This window comes from Crocodylus siamensis, chromosome 7 (genome assembly GCF_052110815.1).
Source record: "Crocodylus siamensis isolate JL-2025a chromosome 7, ASM5211081v1, whole genome shotgun sequence".
In the NCBI taxonomy this organism is placed as follows: Eukaryota; Metazoa; Chordata; order Crocodylia; family Crocodylidae; genus Crocodylus; species Crocodylus siamensis.
Window position 1 is genome coordinate 30,710,252 of NC_143401.1, and position 18,939 is coordinate 30,729,190.

The 18,939-nt window shown below is 39.1% G+C and overlaps 1 protein-coding gene across 2 annotated transcripts in view; it reads right to left on the reverse strand.

The window, feature by feature from the left end:
- Positions 1–5,469: 5,469 nt before the first annotated feature.
- The window catches only part of DLG5 (discs large MAGUK scaffold protein 5), a 194,605-nt gene continuing 181,135 nt past the window's right edge, over positions 5,470–18,939 (reverse strand). For both annotated transcript variants that reach the window (XM_090057165.1, XM_090057164.1), the window contains exons 28-33: positions 17,950–18,146; positions 15,120–15,263; positions 14,780–14,907; positions 13,773–13,882; positions 10,317–10,426; positions 5,470–7,150 (exon numbers count right to left, since the gene is read on the reverse strand). In XM_090057165.1, the coding sequence (XP_089913291.1) occupies positions 7,047–7,150; positions 10,317–10,426; positions 13,773–13,882; positions 14,780–14,907; positions 15,120–15,263; positions 17,950–18,146 (793 nt within the window). In that variant the 3' untranslated portion in view covers positions 5,470–7,046. The remainder of the gene's footprint in view (positions 7,151–10,316; positions 10,427–13,772; positions 13,883–14,779; positions 14,908–15,119; positions 15,264–17,949; positions 18,147–18,939) is intronic.

Genomic DNA, 18,939 nt, shown 5'->3' on the forward strand with positions numbered 1-18,939 from the left:
GCAGTTGCACTTATTCATATTTGGGACACAAGTCATTATTGATGTCATTGAGGCCAAGATTCAGAAGTCTGAAAGCACATCACTGAAGTATGAAACAATTTCTGATTCAGTCATGTACTTTATTTTAAAACCCAAGGGCTGACCCTTGAACCAATGTTCTAATATTCATGCTTACAAATTACTGGGCCTTTTGGAGTTGACTGGCAAATATTCTTCACCTAAAACTAAATTTCTTGGCCATATTGCAAAATTAAGTCACAGTTGGACCCTTTTCACTCAGTAACTGATTATTTTTGTTATCTGTCCCACATTATGTGGTGTCTGCATTAAAAATGGTTATCTTGTTCTGTGTGTTAGAAGTAAAGAAAGACAACTACGACTGTACACAACTGGAATGTACATTCACCTGAAATCCTGATAACATCTTTTCATGAACAACTCGCCAATACATAAAAGTAGGCTTATTTATTAGAGGAGTGCATTTTTTTATTAAGAGACAGCAATTAAGAAGTCAGTGAAGGATTTTAAAATTGACCAGAAAAGCTTCTGATGATTTAAGAAATTTGTAAAATTACCATAATAAATCCTCAGGCACATAGCAATAAACAGATGAAATGCAAGATACCACCCTCTGCTCAAGAACAAAGAGTTAGGATAATAAAGTCTTTATTTCCTGCCTCCCCCTGCCTTGTTTTCAGACATTAAGAATTTAAGTCTTTTTGTGCCAAAAAGTGATTTAGAAAAATCACAATACTGCAAGTTTCAGTAAAAAAACCCCTGAGAAACGAGACCTTGGTTCAGGTAGGTTAAAATGTGATATATTCAACATATATTCAAACTTAGTTTTAGGGAAAATAATTTTATCACTGAAAATGCAGCATGCATATCTATTAAGGAATGAGCACTCATAGCACATATATGCCCAAGAAGTCTTGGGATGGGGAAAGGGAGGGAAATAAATGGGAAGGTCTGACTTGAAATTCCTTCTCATTTTAGGGTAAATTAGAGGAAAAAGTATCCCAGCTCCTCCAGGTTCCCTCAAAATAAAAAAGCAAAAAAAGGCACATGCCAAATGATTAGATCCTTTCTACCCTCAGGTGTTAGATCTTCAAAATGCTTCCTGCACATTTAGGGATTCATCTAATGCTGATAAAGGACAGTAAGAAGTGAAATTTAAACTAAGGAAATACTGCACTATGCTAAGTAATTGACTTCCGATAAATTGCAACTTTCCTCCTTGTGTTTTTCATCCCAGAAATTTTCTTTTACATTTCTGTAGAAAGGCCATTCACATCTTTAAAATGTCATGTTGTATAAGAACTGATTTATCTGAAATGTGCTATTGTATAACATCCAGTGAACAATTTGGTTATGCAAATACTTATCTAACAAGTATTCCTTATCTGAGTGGATAGGGAATTGTCCATAAAATTGTTTTGTTAGAAGGTGCTAATTGTTTTTAATCGAAACTTTCTACTACTCTGTCAGGTCCAGTGACAGATTTCAAAGAAGGGAGCAGTTGAATTTCTAGTTGAAAACGGAGAAACCAGACCACACAATAGCCAGTGAACTCAGTGTGAGAGAACTCACTTGGGATGTAGGGAACTTGGGTTGAAGGTCCGATTTGGAGCAGGAACATGTACCTTGGCTGGAACCCATGCAAAAGGCTGTCCCCATGTAACAGGGAAAAAGTCTCCAAAATGCTGAAAATATGTAAACAATGAGAGAACTGTTTCCTACCCAGCTGAAATGCTCACCCATACAAGTAATCTTGGTGAAGTAAACAGTCATGTCTTGCCATTGCTAAAGCTGGTACTGGTTGTGAAAGTATTCAAAAACAGTTTCAGTGCCTGGCTGGTTGCCCCAGTTTTGGATGGTGAAGGAGGTCTTGGTGTACAGGACAACTGGCAACCAAACTATTTTTTTGTAAATTCCATTGTGTAGACTAGTTAGACTATTCATGCCCCAAAGCAAGGGTTTGTAGTGTCAGCCCCATTGCTTACTTAAAAGAAGATAGAGTAAACAACACATGGTTTTATGAAGCAGACAACAGCCCACTGTACCTTACAAGTAGCAGGACCACACATCATTTGCATTTTCTGGATTCACATAGCCCAGAGCCTGGATATATTTTTTAGCAGAAAATCATCTCATTCTCTGATAAAATTAACCCTCTTTTAAGAGGCTGAGGGGAAAACAGCTTCATTTAAATGATTGAAAATGTGGCTATCAACACCAGTACAGCAATACAGCACTTTTTCATTCTAAAGGATCACAAAGCCTTTTCTGAAAAGGTCATGTAAATATAGAATGAAGGCTGGGAATAAATTTCCCTTCAGAGCAACAAATAAAATGTATAGTATAACAAAACCCTTAAACCATTTAAGACACCATGTAGGAGAAATTTGCAGTAAGATTCCAACAATTCCCTTCACCCTGCTCAACTTCTGCCTTTGAGTCTGGAATCTTTACTGGCTGTCACGCTAGGCAAACATCTGGATAGATAGGAGGGCTTAGTTATCATAGAATCAGAGAGAGACTTAGGGCTGGGAGGGATCCTTCCAATTTAGTCCAATCCCTAACCTGAGAATCATCTCTATCCAAACCACAGCATACAAATTCACTGTCCAACTTCTTAGCAAAACTACACAACCAACCCTAACACAAGACAACATCCTAACTTAACTTCTTAGCAAAACTATACAATCAACCCTGGCACAAGACAACATCCTAACTTGACACGATACAGAACAACGTAACTGCATTTACTCTTCATGCCCCTGTGTAATTTTGGGTAAACTGGCAATTGAGAAACCTTGAGATCTGTGAACTCTTGCAAACATCAATTATATCTTTTCATAGTACTTTCATGTCTAATTCCCGTTGGGACCAGCTCGTTCTTGACCATGAGCACATCTGTATGAGATTAGGTATGATGTTCTTCAGAGGAATCTAGAGCTTCACTTCCGCTTCTAGTGAAGGCTGTTCTGAAATGGGTTTGGGCAAAACATCAGCATAACCAGTCGCATCTATGGAGTGGGAGTGTGTGGTGCCCGTTTAGCTCCAATACTGTACTATAACATCCAAACTCACCAGATGCCAAAAACAGACTATTGCTTGAGATGGACAGACTGACAGGTGTCCTTGAGGGTAATTTCTAGCAATGGTTCCAGGGAGCCCTTGCCATACAGTTGACAGCAATGTAAACAGAGGTCTGAGGAAGATTGACAGTGGATAATGAAGGGGATGCTGTCATTCTGAAGCCTACAAAAAGAGGAACTAAGAAACTGATTCTGTCAAATAGTGCCTAGCACACAAAATAAGAACCAGGGAGAAATGCCTTCTATTATAATTATTGAAGGCAGCACTTGTATCAGGACCATAAAAGAATACTACCCATACTACGAGCATTGGTATATAGGCATTTAAGGCCTTGCCTAGCTGCGTGTGCCACCCCCTGATTTGGGAGACTGTCTGGACCCCTGTTTCTTATCTGGGCACTCCTTGTATTTGTCACCTGTCTTGCTCAGGTGGTGTCTCCTCGTCTTCCTGTGGCCCCCTCCCCTGCGAAGCTAGTTTAAAGCTTGCTGTACAGTATCAGCCAACGTTTAGGAGAGAGGTGAAGCCCATCCCACTCCAGCAAGCCCCCCGCCCGAAAGCTTGCGTCATTATCTAGGAACCCAAGGCCTGCCTGGTGGCACCAACTGCACAAGCGCTGGTTGACCTCACCAATGCAGGCCTCGTGCCGCCATCCCCACCTACTCACCGGAAGAAGAGAGGAGAATACCACCTGTACCCCCATCTTCTTAAGCTTGTCCCCCAGAGCCTTGAAATCCTTCATAATGCGGTCAGGGTTGCCCCATGCCACATCATCCCACCATTCGTTCCCACCATGTTTCTGTAAGCCCTATTATGTCTGGGTCTGAACTGGCTATTCTGAGGGTGAGTTCCTCCTGTTTATTCCCCATAAATTCCTGGTCCAGCTCCTCCTCTTGGTTGGGGGGTCTGTAGTAGACCCCCACCGTTAGATCCCTCTCCCCACAGCCCCCTTGTATCTTGACCCAGAGCACTTCAGCTTGCCCTTCCTCTGCCCCATTCTGCTGGCAGAGGATGTGTATTACTCCTTGACACAGAGCGCCACACCCCCACTTTTCCTTCTTTTTCTAGAACTACTTCACAGTTAGGGCGGCTAGGATCTGGAACCAACTTCCAAAGGAAGTGGTGCTGGCTCCTACCCTGGGGGTCTTTAAGAGGAGGCTTGATGCCTACCTTGCTGGAGTCATTTGAGCCCAGTTTTTCTCCTGCCCAGGTAGGGGGTTGGACTTGAAGATCTACAAGGTCCCTTCCAACCCTACTTCTATGATTCTATGAAGATTATTTTATTCTGACATTTGTGGCAAATATAGGCCTAAAATGTTGCAATACGTAATAGAATGCAGTATGTCAGTAAAACCGAATGTCACTAAGTCACGTGCATATGAAGCATGTTTAGCAAATACTTCATTTCAACGTTCTGACCACCAGAGCGCATGGCAAGTGTGCTAATATTAACCCACAGCAGTGTAATTATTTCTGATGAAGTTGAACAATAGGTCCTTAAACCCCACATCTGTACACACCTCTTAAACAGCTATCCCTATAGTAGCCTTGATAGCAATGTTATTGCGGATTTATCACAATTAACATAGAGAACTAAGTACAGCATTTTACATTCTGACAAACTGATTCTTTGGACAAACCTAGTAATCATCCCTAAAGTCATTTGTGTTATTATGTTTCTGCTGTTTATAGCAGAAACATGGGTTCATTTTTGTGATACACTTGCTTGTATTAGTCCACAAGCTTGCTATTTTTGACACAAGTGGCATATAAAATTCCATTGCGTTGTGTGCAACACCTACTCTGCTGAAGAATAAAAAAGGCTAGGTCCATATTTTACAGGCTAACAAAGCATTTTTTTCTATTTCCAAAATTTCCATTCTTCCAAGTGCTTTACTTCATACACTTCATCTACTGCATTTGAAATGGCTTCCTGAGGAGCATGAGAAGTGGGTTAGATTTACGTCTGTTAATGCTCAATTCCTAAATACATAGGTTAAGAACAATTTTTCATCAATTCTCAGTTAGCAGGCTTTTCTTAGAGGAATATATTTGAGAAAGAACAACTGATAAGCCCAAATTCCACCACGATGCTGAGGGACCATACCAGGATAAATGCAATTCCAATTTCTCCACACCAGGAGAAATGAGTACACAAACTATGACTGCAGAACCTATTTTGAAGATACAGCCTACTTACGTAGAACCTCCAATATCCATACATCAATTTCAGCCAAGTATGCATATCAATTTCAATTGACAAAAATTAGTTTTTATATAAGGAAATGTTGTGGGGCAAATTAAGTAAAAGTGGCTTCATATGTCTCTTAAAAAGTGCTAGAGGCAATATAAATAGTCCTTAAACACAAGTCAAGTTATAGAAATTGACCTTTACTTAAACACAGGAATCAGTTTCTTTACCTTTTATTGATACAAAGTGACATTTTTATTTTTAGTACAGAAAGTCCAAGCCAGAACAGTACCTGTCTGTTTTATCTGTACCACTGGAGTCCATTCTGACCTCATTTTAAAAAATAACCACTGTCCCTCACCATGACAAGTACTTTGATTAATAATTCATCCATTCATTGCCTACATTTCTTTTCTTTAGTATTTTGAGCTATAAAATAGTACTTGTAAAACAGAAGTTAAATTTTAGGACCAATTTTTTCTTTGAAGAACTGTGCAAGAAGAATCCCTTTTTAATTAAAACCCCCCCAGCAAATAAAAGAAAAACTACAGGCTGTTGGGTAAAACTAATAAAAGAAAATACTTCTTGCTACATTATGAAATGTTAGGAACAGTCACTGAGAAAAAGCCCTATTTAAATGATACTTCAAATAACAATTTAAGTACAGTACCTACAAACATGACAGAGTTAATGAAAAGATAAAAAACAAACCCTGTGTTAGGAACACAGACTCAGAAGTGCAAAAACAAAAAAGGAACCAATACCATGAAGTTTGGTACGACAGGTAAAAGAGTATTGCAACAAAACTAAATGATCACTTACTTGTTGACAGTGAAAACACTAACAATTAACGTACCTCCCTAAAGGCTCTCATTCAAAGACTTAAAACGGTGACTGCTCTTATATTAAATACAAATCTATGTGAATGCTACACACTGAAGTACAAAGCTTAAGAATTACCCTGCAAAATTGCACCAACATTTGCTTTCAATATTTACAGTATCTAAAAGTGACAACACAGCATGCTAGGCCTAGCTATTGACTCTTCCCATCACTACTTTGACTAGGCCCAACAACCAAAAAATATTTCTAAACATATACTAAGTTCAGATTGATCAGATATATTACAAAGTTTAAATATTAGATCCATGCATAAAACAAAAACAGTATCTTTGACAGATAAACTTTCATAGACTACAAACAGTGGTCTGCCCTGGGAAGGAGTGCTCTTCCTTCTGAGCTCACTCCCAAGATGTACTGATCACAAACCCTGCATGATTACCCAGTAGTCATGTCAGCAATGCGCTCCAAAAAGGTCAGAACTGCAAGGTAGAATCACATTGCCTGCAAATCCATTTATTTGTGGACACTACACTCCATTTTGGAGAGTTGTCTCATTAGGGGAAAGGAGACAGACTTAAAAAAAAATAAAGGTCATTCAAGTAAACATCAACAACCAAATACTTGGAAAAGGTTTTTGTAAACGTCATTCTATAGGGTTATTTCGCAGCATTAGTATATTCACCTCTTATGAAAAGGTACACCTCAGTTATAGCCCATTCTGCAGTTTGTATGCAGGACAATGTTCTCTGATGAAGAGCTATCCCTTCTACACACCTTGTTGATTTTGTGTTCAGTGTATCATTCCCCTTCACGAAAAGCAATCATTTATATCTCCATAAAGACATAAATGATGTGTCCGTTGGAAAAAGGTTAATTGCTATTTACATCTGGAGAATAGCTTCACAGCAAATATCTATAGCAGGCCAGCTGGAATCCACAGGACTTTGTTTTGTTCTTGATCGACAGTTGTCATAATCTGAGTGCAAATGTTTGAAAGGGCTCCTCCCTGGACAACACCTACAAAAAGAAAATGCCCACATACAAATCAGGTACTGGAAAGACTTGACTTATTTCAGACAGCAAGTGTTAGGTATTTTCTTACAGAGTGTTTATCAACAGATCATGTATATTTTTACCCCTTGAGTATCTGTTACATATATATACATGTTCAAACAAAGGTAACACAGTAGAAAGGTTAAACATTTAATATATTATCTCTTCTACTAAACCTTGAAATGACACAGGAAACCAGTATGCTCTGTGGCTACAATCAACTAAGACACCTGTTTTGTTACAAAGTACTCTGCAGTTTGTTTTCAGAGATATCAGGTTGCCAAGTTTGAATCTATTATGATATAACAGGTTCTGACCATCTTAAAACCTCCATGATGGAGCAAGCATTCCTTGGGGTTTAATGCAGTAACATACCTGGAGCTCATAGTTGTAGCAACTAGGAACTATTTACAAGTATCTGAAACAACTTATAGAGCAGCTGACAACAGGCTGAGTTAAAAAAATCCCTACACTTTTGCCACCAGAAAGCTACAGCCATGCTCAGGTAACAAAAAGCAAACAGGAGCAGCAAGAAAAAACACAGATAATAATAATAAACCAAAGACAAAAAGCAATCCACCCTGCATTGCGCCCTGAGGCCTGCCAAATAGGCTGCAGAACAAGATCTACACCAGTGATTCCCAACTTTTCTAGCCTCAAGCCCTCCCCCGACCCCCATTAGACTCAAGGTACCCCTCCATAGCTTTTGTGAACACAGTGGCAAAACTATCTTATTTATTACAGTTCTTGTTTCCTTGCAGAGGGGCCAAGTAGTGGGGGTTGGGGAACAAACCTGAGCCTGCATTTATCTCCTCATACTGCGTATCACCTTTCAAAGAATCTTTAGGCTAAGAAGCACTGATCTAGAGGCAAGGGATCTTCTGCTGAGAAATCCCTTTCAACTGTTCTGGAGTGCTCAGGCAAAATCTAACATTGAGAATTATGTATTATAATAGCATTACTAACTACAAGAGACTTCCCCTATGCCTCATCTCAAAATGATCTGAAACTAGGTAGCTCTGAAAAGGTAATGCAAGCTACCCAAAGTTTGGGCCTTGCCTACAGTGGCATTGTTATACACGTAGTGTCCACTTCCATCTTGTTCCAACCACAGGAAACTTACTATGAAAAAATACCAGTATAGACAGAGGAGACTGAAGCTATGAGCTTTAAGACATTAGGCAAAAAAGTTATGTGGTTTAAGAACTAGTTTAAAACTCCTCTTGAATACAGCCAATATCAAGATGGAATAACAGGAAAAAATATCAGACAGTAGATAGTTTTTCCACTTCTGAAAACAGACACTTTAATAACATTAAAAAATTATAATTGGCCCCATATCACAAATTTGGATCCAGGAGGCAAAACAGACAAGTTTGTGTTTGGTGAACAGGAGCATTAAAATTCAATACAGTTAATAAAACGTGCTATCTTTTTGGGTAAAAGTAAAGATAGCCTGAATAGGTTATTCAGCAAAAAGGTTCCTGAAGCTTCCACACAGTTCAGAACTGAAGGTATGTAGCAGCTAGGGGGAAAAGCTATAGTGTGCAAGATTATGTAGCGATCTGTGGAAACTGTGTCTTCCTCCCTACCCAAAGCGTCTTGTAGCTAAGTACTAAACCATAAATGAGAATATTCCATTTGTTGAAAGCAGAGAGTAGATGGAATGTAGCTGTTTTGATTTAGTAATTTCCAAGGCCCTCAATCATATTCATAGTGCTTACAATCCTTACAATATAGCCCTCATTTTGCAAGGTGGTTTACACAGGAACTTACTGAAGTCAAGGAGTTCCTGGTCTCAGACAGTTCACTTTACAATCAGGCATCAATGAAGACAAGATGCAACAAATGGCTGTAATAATGTACAGGAGCAGACAACAGCATGTGTTTATTGAAACTAACTATATACACAGCTCAAAAGTTTAATGGTATTTTCCTGACACTGAGTATTCTTTTTATTTAATAAGTATTAAATCTTTCTATGTAATAGCTAGTCACTAGAAAATTGTCATTATTAATGATTTGTGACTTCTCTCAACAAATGTTAGAAAACAAGACAGACAAATACCAGGGGCATTTCTGTATTCTGTGTGTATTTGACCAAAATCAATAGTATAAAAATCTCAATCATCTTCCCTCCACCAAATAAAAGAACTCTTTAAAAGCTACATGTCATGCTTTGCCTCTAGAGACCCTTGATGACAGTGGCACCATTCACTTTTACAGTGCGAAGTTTTTTCCAGTTGTGTTTTGAAGAGTTTGGTGAGGTACTTAAAAATGAAATGAAGCAGCATCAAGTACTGCAACATCATCTCAGGGAAAATGTATCAGATAACTACTTTCCAAATAGAATTTAAGGGCTTATATTGTGAGTTTTATATTGCAACTAAATACACTTCATCATGTTTATGGGCCATGCTTCCAAGTGACAGTGAAAACAATGGCTGATAAACAGAACTTTGAAAAACTGTACTGCCCTTTTAAAGCTTGTTACAGCATGCATCATGTCAGTGCTATTAACTAGAACCCATTATATACTTGGTATATTTGTTTTTGTTACAACTCAGGAACACCATACTGTAGCAGGAATGAAAAGCAATGAATGTTGCAATGTCCTGACAGCAAAATCAGAGGCTCCTCATGACTACTTTAAGTAATTCCATCAGACTGCTCCATATATCATTTGTAGTACATTTTGAACGAAATCTCTCTAGTGTAGAAAACTCACTTTAAACAATGAAACCAAAATTCTCTCCATATTGTACACTAAATAGTTGTGATTTCAGGACTCCCATGGACAATAAAATAAAAAGAACACTGATTAAGGATGATAAAGATATGTCTTTATGTACATCTTAGGGGATTGGATTCATCTTTAAATATCAAAATGTACTATATGATAAGCTGAACTTATTGTAAAGTAAAGAAAACACTTGTGATAATGTTTTATTGAAAAATGCTATAGTTCTCTCTGAAAAACTAGAGCATAAATTTAATCAAAACCAATGGAAGGTTAAAAAAATACCAGTAAAAAAAACCCCTCTTTTCTTATTAACTGATTTTTCAAAATTCAGTGCAGGTCAAATTAATTGCAACTGCATTCTTACTGAAATGAAGATTACATACTAACCTGTGAAGTACTTGCTGTATTCCTGTTCTATTTTCTGAGCCGTCTCAAATTGTTCTTTGGAATGTTTTTGTGTAACTTTGTCCCTCAGAAAGATTGGGTCTTTTTGTTCTCTATAAAAAAGGAAAAGAAAAGAATCACTGTTAAGCAAGCTTTTCAACAGACCTTAGATGAGCTGCATGCATATGTCTTAACGTGAAAGTCTTTGATAATTTACAGGCATAATCCTGTGCAGAGAGTGCCACCTGGTGTATTCCGTGGAATAGTGCCATTAATATGAGGCTAGTTTTAATGGATTTTTTCTTAACGGATTGGGATTCTTAACAATCTATTTGAATTGCAATATTAAGAAATTTAGCCTGACATAATTAGCAGACCTATGGAAGGAAAAAAAAAAGTCTTAACCTTTTCCAAAGTTAATAGGTCTTTTTAAAAATATCATATATATCCTTTGAAAACTGTCCCTTAGACCCAGTGTTGGCAACCTGTTGCCTGTGAAGAGGTCTGATGCCACCCATCCCCTCTGCAGTACTCTCTTCCAGTACAGAGCCTGCTGCTTCACAATGTCTTGAGTTTAACTTTGCTGCAAAGGGGTCTGATATCTGACAGCTAGGATGGGAGGGTGAGGGGGCAAGAGGGTGGAAACATTCAGCCTGCAGCACTGACAAAATTGCCAACCCCTATCTTAGACAAAGCGACACTAAAGAAACTGCTCTAGCAAAGGACTTAAAAAATATTTATCAAACTCTACAACCAAATATAGTCATACAGTACTAAATTTAGCAGAGGAAATTGGTGAAGGTAGGAAATGTGGATTCCAGCTGTTGGAAAAAACAACCAATTAGACATAAATCAGCCTATAAAGTCTCCATTGAGATCAGTAGTGCTATATTATTCAGATCTATGAATTTGTCTCAGGCCTGTTTCTGGAAGGCACTCGCATATGAATTAAGCAAATAGCCTTTATTCAGCTATTTTCCTTTGCATGCTGCAGCATAAAGAGTGCACAGACTGGTAAAGACTTTTTATAAAGACAGCAGGCACTCATAGCTTTTACTGAGCTAGCTGAACTTGTTTTCTCTTAGATTTGAGTCATGGCAAGTTTGTTTGAAATGGTAAAAATGTTAAACGATGGCTTGCATGCTCTCACACAGCTTACTTTATACATCAAACATGGGCAGTGTTGCAGTGGTATTGTACATACTGAGCTACTATTCCAGGTGGGGTTTTCAAAAGTATGCACGTGACTTAAGAGTACAGGACCCAATGAAACCAAAAGGTTTTGTGTTAAAATACTTAAATGTTTTTTTGCAAATCCTCTGATGGGAACAAGTAATTCCCAATGGCAACCTGCAATTCTATCTTGTCTTGTTGAATGCAGAAAGAGCCTGATTTTTTTTCCTGTTAGTTCAGTGCTTCAATTTACTTTATTTCTCTTTGTTCTGAAGGGTGAAAATAACCAAGAGCAGTGGACCTGATTTTTAAGTATGCTCACCACATAAGAGCTTCCTTTAACATATGAACATGTGGCTCTATAACCATACAGAGTGGGGAGTTTTAATGTACTGTGTTGATTTTCTGGTGGTCTGTGGTGGGGGCATTCATTTTTCTTTAAATGAATGAGCTTCAAAATGAATTACTAGACTTTTATTGACATCTAAGCATTATTTACTTGAAGGGGAATAATCAAATATACTTTTTGTAGTTTAATATTTATGTAGGATCCTTAAAGTTTGATAAATTACAAGGGCCAGTGGTGTAAAGGAAACTATTTCCTTGGTGTAATTGTTATATACCTAAAACAAAAACAGAAAAGGTTCTGGAGGAAAGGTTTCAAAATGAGATCAGAGTTCATATAAGGATACCTTAGCAAAACAGCTCCTCTATGTCTGTGTGTAACTGGCTAAACTAGTCAGTGGGAGCATTTACATGTACAATTAGTGCATGTGAATAAACTCCAGAGTTTATTTTTCCAGAGTTTTTTGCTCCTGGGCATGCCATTTGAATGTGTGCCAAGGAACAAAACTCCAGAGCAATTAGCTCTGGAGTTTATTCATGTGCAGCATGTATGGCCCAGTCGAAACAGCCCCAGCTAGCAGGGGTCCCAGGGGATCAGCCTGCCAGCCCAGGAATGCTCCAAACTAGTTCAATGTGCTGCGGAGGCCTGGCTGGGGCATGAGGGTACTTTAGCATGGGACTAGCCAGCAGGTAGCCTTATGCTCCAGCCAGCCAGTCAGCATCCACATGTGTGCTGTTGTGCATGGGGAAACTCTGTAGGCACTAGAATTTACAAGTACACCCCTGTTGTGGAGTTTATTAGTTCTGTGTGCCCTAACAGGACACACATATGAACACTGAGTTGTTTACTGGGCAGTTAATTAGTCAACTGCACAGTAGACTTAGATAGACACACCCAGTAAAAGGGAAAGCTAACTCATAATATGAATAGGGGGACCATAAGTCAGAACACTCATTTCCTATTCTTGGCTCTCTGAAAATTAAACCGACTATGCTTGCGGGCCAGGCAAGATTGCACATTGTGGAAGGTGACTGCTGAAGACAATCAGTTTATGGCAGCCTAGAGGTAGGGAGATATGTTCAAAATAAGTTGCCTCAACTGTGTAGGGCAGAGATGGCCAACCGCAGCATGCCTGCTAGGGCAGTCCCTGTGCATGGCATATTGTAGATCAGGAAGGGAGTAAACAGCACAGCAGAAGATGGGGCAGGAAGTAGAAAGCAGAGCAGAAATTTGGGCAGGGAGCAGGAAAAAAAAGCAGATTAGGTAGGAGGCATAGGGCAGGGAACAGAAAGCAGAGAAGCAGATTGATCAGGGAAAGGGGAACATAGTGGCTCTTGGAGAGAGCATGAGGCTTAAATTTGTGGCACATTTACCAAAAAGTTGGCCCCCACCAGTAAAAAGGGATACAGAGCAAAGGAGCTACGCAGCCTTACATTCCCAATCCCAGCTCAAATGGAGGGACAAAATCCTTTGCCTCTTGCATTTACCACTTAGGGCATCTATACATGTGCTCCAGGGTGTGTGCATGTGGGGAAGAGTCACTTTAATTACAGCAGCTCTCAGCCACAGCATCATGTGTATTCAGTGTCTCATGCTTCAAAATGGCAGCAGAGGTGCATTAAATTAACTCCCACCACCATTTTGAAATGCAGAGATGCTAAATACATGTGATATGGAGGCTGCTGGAGCATGCTAATTAGCACATGGTGAAGCAGAAGTCTGCTACATGTATAGGTGCCCAGAGTGCTCTCTGGTACTAAGGTTTTAAGTAGAACTGTTCTTTTCCCTTTGGGCATACCATTTTTCTCATGTAAACTGATATAAAATTAACACTATTTACCTTAAAATGATTTTGCAAGACAAAAATGCACATTTGCTTTGAGGCAGAAGCTAATCTTGTAACATAAAATAAGTATCCATGACTTATCATTCCCACTTACTTGATTTGCTTAGCATTTTTATATCGAATGAAGATGACGATAGGGTAGATATGAACACTGTGGAGCCGCTCAATGGCATGAGGAGCAATGTCCAGCAAACAGTGACAGTCCTAGAAACAAATAGATATAAACATTTATCTAGGTAAACAGGATAAGAAACATAAGCAAACTTAGGAAGCCCTGCTCTACCTCTAAATACAATTGTGGCAACTCAACAACATTTTCACGTCACACTTGGCATTCTGGCATCACCTTCCCTCATCCCCACCTTCTACGTACCCAGCCCCCTAAGCAAAATATCTTATGGCAGTAAATACAAAGTACATTCTGTCTAAAGGATTTATTACTGCTTAAAATGACAACAAATGCAACAAACACTGTATTTATGAGAAACAACTATTAATAGAAGAAAAATGTATTCAGGAGATTTATATTAAATGGAAAGCACAGTGTGAGGCAGATGGAATCAAGTCATTTCAAGCCTACTGTGATAAAGAAGTTGAATATTAATTTTTGTCTTCAAGAATAAATAAATTATCTTTCAAATCTTTTAAGGAGACACTATACGTTAATCCCTTCCTTAATAAAAATGCACCCCTCGTTTGACAGGACTTTAAACAACATGCACATGCCAATTCTTTTAGCTTGTTTAATTTTTTTTACAATGTTTATGCACTGACAATGTCACATACACATATCAAAAATCTTAAAAATATTTAAAATTTAGCTAACTTGAAAAAAATTAACCCCACAGCCCACAATTTCTCCACAGCTAGGATTATATAAAAGAATCTTTAAATACTGACATGAAGTAACTGCACTACACTAAATAAACCTTATTTTGTCTAAATAAAACAATGTGCTGGGGAACAACTCTTCATAGTCTTTGGAAGGAAGGCCAAAAAGGCAATAAAACACTTTTCCTCCCAAAAACCATAGCAGAAAATCACATTTTGTAAATTTTGGAGAACCACAGAAAAAGCAAGGATACCATAAAGAAATTTTACCTTCTCTGTTATCTCCTTTATTGAAGCTACAGTTGTCACATCAAAATGACCACTCCTCCGTTTGTAATCTATAAACAGACAATCCTTTACTCCCCGTTCAATAGCTTGTTGGGAAGCTTTCATCACCTCTGTTTCAAAGAGCAAAACACAGATACACTGTTAATTTTTATTAGTCACAGAAAAAGTCTTGCAGGACAGTCCACAGAAATTCAGTCTTGCTTTTTATCTCCCCACCCTATAATGTTTGTGCGATCGTTAAATATAGGTGCTAAGATAAATCATTGTATCATTTATATAATTAAGCAAATAAATTGGTTTAAATGTACCCTGGCAGGCTTACCAAGAGGACATCTGCAAAATTTCCCAGGAGATTCTTTGATTAACATGTCTTTCACGGCATCAAGTAATGGCCCTAGAATAAGCACAGGCCTTGGAGAGGTACAATCCACTTTCTGTACACGCTGATAAGCCAGGCTTACAGAGTCTAAAGAAAAACAGAAATGTCACTTATACACAACTTGAAATTGTTCACATTAAGTGTTCAGATAACTGAGGGACTCATATTAACCAAATTACTATGGTTTGAATACAAACTTTTAGCTGTGGATAAAGGGTCCATAATTCTACTCTGAGAAGTTGGATCCATCAGATACACAAATACTTAGCAAAGCACACATGGTGTGGACACAGAAATGTTTGGTGCCTTTAAAAAAGGAAAAGTTTAAAAAGGACAGCAGCTGATAATTCTAACTTAAGTGTCAATGAGCTTAGAACAATTCAAATGCAACAAATCCACTCTAACTTGAATGCCTCTGGATTCATGCAAGTAAAGGTGCCGTGGGATCTGATATGCATGGGATCTGATGTGCAATCCCTACAATCACACTTCCTGCCCTGTCACACCTTACTTGTGCATGGCAGGAGGTGTAATGGTGTGATCCAACATCAGATCCCATCATGCCTTATTGCCAGTGCAGGGTGGAGCCTAGGATTATAATCCTGGGCTTCTCCCTAAAACAGTAAGCTCCTACAGTTGGCACTCTATCAGCTGACAGGGCTCTCATCTGGGGGTGAATCATGGGCTGCCATGGCTGGGAGTACCATAAGTTGATCCTGGCTCCTGGGTTCGGAGGCACATGGTACACCCCTGTGGCCGGGAGCACTAGCCTGGAGACATGTTCAGTTAATGGTATGATAAGAACCAGCCATTACACATTTTTATGTAGTAACTTTGTGGCTTATTCTTTTTTTTTTTTTATCATACCATTAATTGTCTTAACACACAGCCAGGTAATAACTTAAGATGCGATTAATCAGTTAATCACGCCTTAAGTGTGACATGTGCCAGAGGCCTAACTTCCTTCATCCAGGGTTAAAGTTGGAGCAGTTTTGCTACATTTGAACTGTTCTCAGCTCATTCTTGCATAACAATTAGAAGATACCAGATACTTTTGAAAGGGCTCCAAGCTTTCCTGTGTCTACGTCCACTACATCTTCTACAAAAGACAAAATTTGCAGTGATATCTAAGGCATTTTCTTTCAAATGTAATAAGTAAGTTTTACAATCAACATGCTTTTTCAAGCAGTAAATTAGTATAAGTAATATTAAAATCAGTTTTTTACTCAGGAGTTCACTTTGCCAAAGTCTAGCGATCTGGGCTTAAACAACTGCATCTCTCAAAGGAGATTATGTTTTTGCCATAATTGCAAAAGCATACAACTACTATATTCCCCTTAGAAAGGCAAATGTTAGGCCCCTGGCACATATTATATTTGAGACACAATTAACCTATTTATCACACCTTAAATAGTAATGTGGCCACATATTCAAGTCTCTTTATGGTATGATAATATAGAAAATGAACCGCAAAGTTATTCAACATACAACGTAGAACATCTTTGTGACTCATTTGCCTTAAACTGAACCTGTGGCAGGTTGAGGCTGACCCATGTCAAATCCTGACACTCAGCTGAGTGTCAAAATACTGCATAGGGCAGCCCCTGGGCCTGGGACAGAGCTCTTCCCTAGCCAATTGGACTGAGCTACACATACTATTTTTAAGGGTCCTGGCACACTGGTATCCTAAGATCAGGGTACCACTCCCTAATTTTAGGGTCCCCACGCACAGGGGATGTCAGAAGACTGGATACAGCCCAGCTCCACACTAATTTTCAAAGTTCCAGGTGGGATGAACCCTAGGATTGGGGAAAGGTGCTCTGATCCAGGAGTAATAGCATGTCAGAACCTTTAAAAACTGCATATGTAGCCCAGGTACACACATGTTTTTCTGACAACCCTGTCCCCGAGGGACCATGGAATCAAGGAGTCTCCCCCAATCCCAGGGTCCATGCACACCGAGGATGTCAGAAAACTGTAGGTACAGCTCAGACAAACATGCAGTTTTTAAAGGTCCCGGTTAAATAGGACCCTGGGACTGGGGAGAAGCACTGGGATGTAAGGACCTGGAAAAATCACTGTGCACCTTAAGGGTACATGTGGTTTTTACTCACAGTGGTGCAAGGGAACCTGGAATAGAAGAGTAACAGTACAGGTTTAACACTCCCAGCATGGGAAGGCCTTTGGTTCTCCTGCCGGGAGTCTCTGATCTCCTGCCCTTGGCAGCCCAGCCTGAGGTGTTGAGTGTAGGGTTTTGACAGTCAGCTTATTATCCATACTCTGGCAACCATACTGGGGCAGTTCTAGACCCCAGTTTGGTTCCTGCCCTCAGCTGATGATCAGCTGATTGCTGGGCACTAGGCTTCCAACTTTTTGATGCAGGGGAAGCCCAGCATCATGTTCTTGGGTTCCCCTTGCACTAGTAAGTAGGGCGTGACTGGGACCTAATCCCTAATCCCAAAATTGTGTGTCCTGCCATGCACAGGAGGTGTAATTTGAGACTGAAGACCAGATCTCATGATGCCTTTAAATGAACAGCTGCCAATGGCCTGAGTGCTCAACTTCAGGAGATGGACTCAAAAATGTTAACAAATACAAGCTATTGATTTGAGACAGCCTACTGTGTTACTTAATACGAGCATCTATACCAGTGGCTAAGGGTGGTGCGTGTGATGGGAAGCAGGTGATTCTCCCCTATTTATGTAGAGGCCAACCAGAAAGCCAAATTTCTCATGGGAGCCATAAGGAAACTAAAAATAATGAAAGGACTTGCCATCCAGGAAAGGAATGGAGTCTGTACTGATTGTATCAAGAGCCAGTAAATCCTTTCCATCTTTGGAACCACTTCGCTTGTGTTTATGTTTTCTTCTAAAGAATGATCTTCGAGCTGCTGCCGACAGTGTCTTTGTGGAACTGTTTTCATCTTTAGCTTCAGACATGCTGTGTCTCCTGTAGAACTCCTGGTCCATCCTACAGCACAATGGATGAGACAGGTGCATTTTAATTTAAATATATATACATAACGATTGTAAAGCCTGCTCTTTGGGAAAGAGAAGTTTAACATCACTAGTGGGTTCTGTAACTGCCTGGGAAAACTTTCCTAATGTAATTCCTAAGTGATCTGAAGCAACAGTAAGAGTAGGTCCATAACCTGAAAGCTATAAAAAAAAACCAAAACCACTACAGATAAACACTACAAAAATCTATGCCAAATAAGTTTTGATTAGGAGAAGCTGAACTTTTTAATGCTGTCTTTGAAAATTAAGTGGCTATTTTTGTTAACAACCCCAAACAAAACTGACCACATTTCACATCATAAAATTTTATTTTAAACAAACAATGCCCCCTGATATACAACGCATGTTCTTCCCTCCAAAAAATGGGACCAGTTTTGTTGTCCATCTCAGAGAATTGCTGTGAGAATGGCTAGCTCTGTGTGCATCATTACCTAGCAGCCATCTCATATGTTTATTACAACTTCTGTTGTCAAGAATTTCACCATGAAAGTTTTTAAGCTATGAATGGCATGGAAGCGTGACAATAGGGCTAGGGGCAGAAGTTACACATAAACCAGGTTAAGTGATCAGAAACTGGTTTAAACTTGTAACAGAACAGAAGTTCAGTGCACATAAACCAGTTTCAAAATAGCTAAAACCTATTTGAGATAAATCTGTTTGAATGTAGTATCAGACTTAACTGATTTAGATCAAACTAGTTTATGGAATTTGTTTCCCAGACTCCTTCCTGGTTTAAGTTAAATCAG